Below are 7,542 nucleotides of genomic sequence, written 5' to 3'. Positions count from 1 at the left end.
CTGAACACCAATAAAAGTTTGTGATGGAAGCTAATAGGCAAAATCTGATGCGACCGAATGTACAAACTACCCGATGCGGATACACAGTAATGAGTGCCGTACGTTCTACCAACTAATGTGTTCCTGTGTTCGTGCACGGTACTCGGTATCGGGAGCAGGATCGTTTTGTCTTCTGTGGATGGGTTCGGTCGGTAGCAATACAAAACGAAAAGGCTTCGGTCTGTTAACGTTATCTGTCTTGTAGGTGTAGTTTGTTGTTGTAAGGCAGTGGTCAGTAAGACAGTGGTAGGAAAATGGGGAAATAATTTAGATCATTGTCCGGGTGTCAAACCATAAAGGAAAGAAAGGAAAACAATAAAACACTCAAAAGAAACTGAAGCTCGGAACGCAAAATCCCATCACAGTCTTTGCAAGGTGGAACAAGAACAACGGAAACCAAAAACATAGGGCACATACAGCAGCGTGAATTGTTTCCACCGTAAGGGACCTGCCTGAGCCGCACCGTTTTCCTAACCCAAAACCAGCAACACATCGACACAAACAAAATGGAACCGAACAACAGGTATGTACATCGTGACACTGCACACAACCCGGGAAGGATAAGAAGCGGTTAGAGAGAACGAGACGGTGGTGAGAGAAGGCAAACATAGTACAGCAGCAGGGACACAGGTATGGTGAGGCCACACCATAGCTGGGAGCTGGGAGCGGTGGTGTGCAGTGCGCGTTATAAGTGGTAAGAAAGAGAGCGGCAGTTTTTTTTTGGTTGTTTGTTTGTTTGGTTACAAAAGTATTTTAAATGACGAACGAAAGGTACAACTGAGAGAAGAGAACAAACGATACAAGAAGCCACGACAATTACATTTACATATACACATCTATAGGTTTGAGTAGTTTTCGAGCGAACGTTTCGGTCTCTTTGACACGTTGAACAAATGCCGAATATCCCTTTTTCCCTTTTTATTTTTAATATTGTTTGGAAACATATTAATAGTTTTAGCGCTTAAGGAACTTTAGGTCTAAAGCAAGGATATTGAGCATTTGTTCGCCGTTGGTTGGTTGCTCTACATATCCATAGTTATCGACGACACTAGCTACTTTCCACATCCAGATAGAGTAATACACGGATACAGCGAACACAAAATGCAACAGAAAATCCAATAGTAACTTAAATTTAAAGAAAAAACACAAAACTCATTAGCAAGTATAAGATAACAAAAAAAAAACTCAGTAAGAAACGGAAACAGAAAAGAAACACACACATCGAAATCGGAATACAGATTCGACATCAACGGAAAGAAACCACATACAAAACGAAAGAGATAAAGTAAATCTGTGTCATACCAGGTGTTGGGGGTGTGCTACCTCGTGATGGTTCCGCACCTGGTACTCCAGATGCTCCTAAATTACCGCTAGATGATGATCCCTTACTTGTATATAGCTTGGATGAGCGGGCCGCCGATGCCTGCGAAACGAAGCGATCGTCAGTGAACAGTGTTCGGAGCCGGGTCAGCAACGACCGTGCGCGCGCTTACCTGCATTCGTATGTGTTCTAGCTTAACGGGACTGGGAATGAATCCCACTTCACAGCCTTCTTTAACCAGTCGCCCAATCCACCAATTATTGTCGTATTTCTCCTGCGGAATGTAAGCGTACGCAATGAGGGCTCGAGTCTGTTTGTCCCGCTGGAAGCACCGGCCGCAACTTACCTTGATATGAAGAAAATCTCCCACCTCGAACGATACGGCACTGCCGTGCACCGGCGAGTCGTCATCCAAACTGCCATCGTACGAAACATTCGTCCTCACAGCAAATGCAACAGGTTTACTCTGTGGAGCAGAGGAGGTAACGGCCGAGCGCGTTAGCGAGACGGGCACCGGTGGCTGGGACGGGTCCGGCCGCTGATTTACTTACCCTCGCTTTTTCCAACTGACCCAGCGCCTGACGTTCCTTCTCTCGCCGAAGCGATTCCTTTTCCTCGTCTAGCGACAGATCGGACGATGGTTGTGAATAGTTGGAATCCGCTGAACCCTGTAATGAAGGCAACATGGGAAGCAAGTCAATCGATTTTGCAACACACCGCCACCACCCGGTTGCCACCTATCGTGGGCCGTCCCTTTCCACCGCTCATCTAATCGCAATCGAAACGCAACTGCACACGCAAAGTAGGAAGTTCCCCCCCCCCCCTCCCCCTTTTTTCTAGCTGGGGGCTATCTGGGATAAATATAGGGCAGACTATGTAGCAGCAAAGGGATGTGTTGTGAGTTGGGTGTTAAGTGTCTATCTATACGGCAACGAACCGGTCGCTGTCTACTTGCTCCACTTCGAAGCCGGAGCCCTTTTGGGGCCCCCTCCTAGCACTTGAGTACATCAATCCCTTGTATATACACACAGAGACAGCAAGAAGCTAGGACCAGCGCCTCAAGTCTACGGTCTCAGGCGCTAGTTGACGCTTCCCAGCTAGTTCCAGGTCGCTTTTTTGCGGTGTAAACGAGTGTCGGGTTTTTGTTTGTTATGGAGTCTATTTTTAGCCACCAGGCGCAACCGAATGGCGACAAATGGCGAGACTGGGCAGCACCGGCAACAAGCAGAGATCGCAAATCGCAGCCCTTTCCTTGGCAAAACGCGGTAAGGACACGCTGGAAAAACGGGGATGTCAAAGGTGACGCGGGCTGCGATTATGATATTTGCCTTATTTGCGTTGGTAAAAGGGGATCGGAGGGGGCGCGTGGAAGGTGGATTCGGGTAAGGAAGAAGGTGACGAAGAAATTGGCACTTTCGAGCGCGTGTTATGCGTCCCTTATGATGCTTGTAGTAGGTATTGCGTTGTTTAAAACCATACTATTCTGTGTATAGAGTCTTAAAGAGTTAAAGGAAATGCGTCAATGCTTTAGAGAAAACTGCAGATTTGGGGCAGCCAATGATGGGGTCTAGGATAATCTCTTCATGTTAGGAATACTTAAACTACAGTAGACGGCTCTGCTAGGTTATGTTGTAGCAGAATAGACAACCCGTGCAGCGAGTTTGATAGCAGCTGAGTCGTGTCAAAGAACCGGCAATTCAAGTACTAGTTCGAATAATCGTCAGAGAAGAATATCTGATCAATGATTCCTAGAGATGTCTTCGTTTGCCACTCCATCCTCGGGAGGGTCTGGATTTGAATGGAAATGGATTCTAATTCTGTCTGGATTCGAAAGTCCAAAGTGACAGCAAGGATTATAGAGAACGTCTGCTAATGTTTTCGTGTCGAATTTTCTCTAATATTTCTACATGAAATTATTGCTAAATTAATAAAGGTAAAAGTTCAAAACTTCTAGTTATTGTTCTTGTTAAAACTGTTTTTTCTTCTGTCTTATTTTTACCCGTAGCTGGATAGTGTTGGTCCGGTGGCCGAGGCGCCGCCGGTCTTCACACGACAGGGCCGGGGTTCAAATCCCATCTAGACCGCCTCCCCCCGTACGTAGGGATGACTACTTTACTACGGGTAAAATTAAGTCACAGAAAGCCAGAAATGAAATGGCAGGCCGAGACCTCTCGAGGTTGTAGTGCCAAGGAAGAAAAAGAAGAAGCATAGTAGTAAAAGTCAAGTCAGCCCTGCGTACGGAGAGGCTCGGACTGGATGGGATTTTGAACCTCGGTCTAGCTGTGTGTGAAAAGAAGGACCGGATCGAACGACCGGGACAGTTATTGCCTCGCCACGGCCACCGGACACCACCCTCCTTTTCGTTTATTTTTCTCTCTTTCTCTGAGTCATCGATGAAACTTGTTTAAATCAGCTCTTTGGTAGAAAAGTTCTTCATAAAACGGTCGCTCTGAGTTTCGATCCACAGATCCCCTTAGCGTTAGATCTGTTGGCGAGGGTGGAAAACTAAAGAGGTGGCCAAATATGTTTTACGTTTACAACACAAAAGAAACTTTATTAGCACATTCGATAGCTGAGATGTTAGTCGTGTCGCAGAGTTCAGAATATACAGAAAAAAAAGGCGCGTTTTCCATAGCGTCGCTTTTAAAACGTCAAACGCGAAAAACAAAGTTCGTGCAACGGTAAATTCGTTTGACAGATGGCACAGTGGTTGTACTTTCAACACTCCTCCTCAACTAATTGTGCCATCATTCGTCGACAGTCCCAGCATTCCTGAAAACCTTCGTTGCTTTATGGTTCCCAGGGGTTTAGTGAGAACGTCAGCTAACATATCTGCCGTGGGACAGTATTCAAGCGTCAGAAGTCCTGACGCACACTGCTGCTTGACGAAATGCTCCTTCGTCTCAATATGCTTCGAGCGACGATTGGTCCGATCGGAGTTAACAAATTGAATACAACTCTGGTTGTCTTCCATGATTGTTATCGGTCCCTTCACGTGCTCGCCCATGTCGTTCAACAACCGACGAAGCCAGATCGATTCTTGTGTAGCCTCACTCAGAGCAACGTACTCCGATTCCATGGAGGATAACGTGACACTCGTCTGCTTACGGCTGGCCCAAGACACAGCTCCTCCTGCGTAGCAGAACACGTATCCTGTTGTTGACTTCCGCGTGTTGGCATCGCCGGCCCAGTCGGCATCTGAATATCCGATCAAGCCATCACCACGTCCGTCATACATCAACCGCCAATGCTTAGTTGCCTTTAAGTACCGAACGACGCGTTTGGCTGCCACCCAGTATGCTTCAGTAGGCGCACTCACTTTTCGACCGAGTATGCCCGTACTAACCGCAATATCGGGTCGCGCACACACCGATATATACAACAGACCACCAACAAGACTTCTATACTGAGTTTGATCATCCAAAGTTGCGCTCTTGTCCTGTACTTTCAAAAACCCTTCGTCCATAGGCGTTTTTGCAACTTTTGCATCACTCAAACCAAACTTATGGATTAGTTTTTCAATATAGTTTTCGAGGCTAACACTATAATCACCATTTTTCTGTTTGATTTCGAGTCCCAAGAAATAACTCACTTTTCCGAGATCAGTCATTTCAAAAAGGTCACTTAAGGTTTGGTATACAGTGTCGATAATAGTTTCATCTACACACCCTACCATTAAGTCGTCTACGTATACTAGGATGTAAACTTTCTTCCCTTTAACGACTTTTGTGTACAAACACTTATCCGCATCACTTTGCTGGAAATTCATCTTCACTAGGACACTATGCAGTTTTAGGTTCCAGCATCGTGCAGACTGCTTCAGTCCATAGATGCTTTTCTTTAGACGGCACACCAAATGTTCTTTTCCCTTCTCTGCATAGCCTGGTGGTTGTCGCATGTACAACTCTTGGTCTAGATCACCGTACAAATAGGCAGTTTTGATATCAAAATGACGAAGTGTCATTTTCAATTTGGAAGCCAGGGCAAGCAACATTCGAAGAGTCGTATAGCTGGTAACGGGAGCAAAGACCTGGTCATAGTCCTCGCCGAACTGCTGAGTATAGCCTTGAGCTACCAGACGGGCCTTATGTTTGGTTATTTCTCCAGCTGCGTTCCGCTTCAATTTGAAGACCCAGCGGCAACCTACCACTTTCCGTCCTGCAGGCAGCTCCACTAAGGCATCCCAAGTCCCATTTTCATTGTGTGATTTCAGCTCACTTTCCATTGCCGATCTCCATTCGGCATGAGCATCACAGGCCAGAGCTTCATTGAGATTTTTGGGTTCCACCGCTATTTCCGCTTTTCTTGCCGTATACGCTTCCTCTATCAAACGAATCGGTGCAATTCCCTTGGTCGCTCTAGTCGATTTACGTACAACCTCATCCAAAGGGAATGCATGAAACGAAGGTTCATTCGTCGGATCGTCTTCGGTCGCACTTTCGTACTGCGATGCATCTAAGTTCACGCTTTCTTCGATGACGATCGGTTCCTCCGATTGAGGAGGTGGAGTTGAGACAAGTGGAAATTCCACTACTCCTCCTGACGGTGTCAGCTTCGGCTTTGGCACGTTCTGTTTCTCGCACTGTTCCAAAAACTTGGCATCTCTGCTAATGGTGATTCTTTTCGTTAGCAGGTTCACAAAACGGTAAGCCTTCTGACCATCCTCATAACCAACGAACACCAATTTGTCAGCTCTTTTGTCAAGCTTTCTGCGTTTTTCTTTTGGAACGTGCACAAAAGCCTCCGATCCAAATACACGAAGATGTTCGTACGAGGGCTTCTTTCGGTACCACAGCTCAAAAGGTGTTAATGCCACTGAGGATGATGGCAAGCGATTTTGCAGGTAGCAGGCAGTCGAAATCGCTTCACCCCAGAACACCTTATCTAAGCCCGAATCTGCCAGCATGCAGCGCATCATCTCAACCAGGTACCTGTTTTTGCGCTCGGCCACTCCGTTCTGCTGCGGCGAATACGGTGCCGTTTGTTGATGTACCATGCCGTGATCTACAAAGAATTTTCGCAAAGAATTACTTCCATACTCGCCACCACCATCTGACCGAATGACCTTAGGGAAGTTACCAAACTGTGTTTTTACCAGAGCACAGTATTCTCTAATTCGATCCTCAGCATCGTACTTGTTCTGCATCAGATAGATAACCGTATAACGACTGTAGTCATCTACCATGATCATGTAGAACCGACTGCCGCGCACTGTGGGTATTTCCATTGGGCCTCCCAGGTCCGTGTGCACCAGTTCGCCAACAGCAGAAGCCCTCGAAGATGAAACCTTAGGGAAGGATTCACGGCTCATCTTGCCCTCGCAGCACGGTCCGCATACGGACTTTGCGTTACACCGGTCAATTTTCAAACCGCTTCCCATGTTGTTTTTCACAATCTTCATTACTGCTTCCGTGTCACGGTGCCCAAATCGACGATGCCACAGGTGTAGACAGGAAACTCCACAAGTAGGCTCGACGAGCATTGCATGCTCCGAATAACGCTTCAAGTGATACAGACCGCCTTGTCGTTCGCCAACTAATACCACCTTTTCACCTTTTCTAACCCGGCAGCCAGCCTTGTCAAACACAACTTCAAAACCTAAATCGGCAATTTTGCTAACCGATAGAAGGTTTGTTGTGAGCGAAGGCACGTGGCAAACGTTGTCTAGCGAAACGTTCATTCGAGCACCATTTCCATTCACCGACACCAAACTACTGCTTCCGACACCCGCCGACTTGATGACTCGTCCATTGGCCAAGGAGATAGTAGACCGCTTCGATTTGTCAATGTGGTGTAAAATAGATGTATCGTTCGTCATATGGGAAGTCGCACCCGAATCAAAGCACCATAGTCCTTTAGTTTGTGCCTTCCCAAGGAACAAACACAGACCCATACTATTGTGTTGTTTTTCTTCCACAGTGACGTTCGCTGATTCACGAACTCCTCTCTCCTTTTTGTCCGCAGCCAACTTTTTACAGTCTCTTCGGAAATGCCCGTCCTGCCTGCAGTAGTGGCACTGCATCTTCTTCTTTTTCTTTCCACTGGGTTTATTGCTAGCACCATATTTCCCAGAGTACAGAGCCTTTTCTTCATCTACGCCATTCGCACGCCGACGCCCTTCGTCCAGCAACTTCCCTTTAACAAAATCTACTGTTAGGTCAGCATCCGGCCTACTCTCCAAT

General features: G+C 46.7%; 1 protein-coding gene across 8 annotated transcripts in view; it reads right to left on the bottom strand.

The window, feature by feature from the left end:
• The window catches only part of LOC118517105 (voltage-dependent L-type calcium channel subunit beta-1-like), a 33,561-nt gene that overhangs the window by 12,582 nt on the left and 13,437 nt on the right, over nt 1–7,542 (bottom strand). For all 8 annotated transcript variants that reach the window (XR_004908261.1, XM_036062969.1, XM_036062963.1 and 5 more), the window contains 4 exons: nt 1,912–2,028; nt 1,707–1,826; nt 1,533–1,634; nt 1,342–1,462 (listed from right to left, as the gene is read on the bottom strand). Coding sequence is in view for 7 of the 8 variants with exons in the window: in XM_036062969.1 (XP_035918862.1) it covers nt 1,342–1,462; nt 1,533–1,634; nt 1,707–1,826; nt 1,912–2,028 (460 nt within the window). In the remaining variant the exon portion in view is untranslated. The remainder of the gene's footprint in view (nt 1–1,341; nt 1,463–1,532; nt 1,635–1,706; nt 1,827–1,911; nt 2,029–7,542) is intronic.

Source organism: Anopheles stephensi, unplaced genomic scaffold, assembly GCF_013141755.1.
Source record: "Anopheles stephensi strain Indian unplaced genomic scaffold, UCI_ANSTEP_V1.0 ucontig50, whole genome shotgun sequence".
NCBI lineage: Eukaryota > Metazoa > Arthropoda > Insecta > Diptera > Culicidae > Anopheles > Anopheles stephensi.
This window is presented reverse-complemented; position numbering and strand designations above follow the sequence as displayed.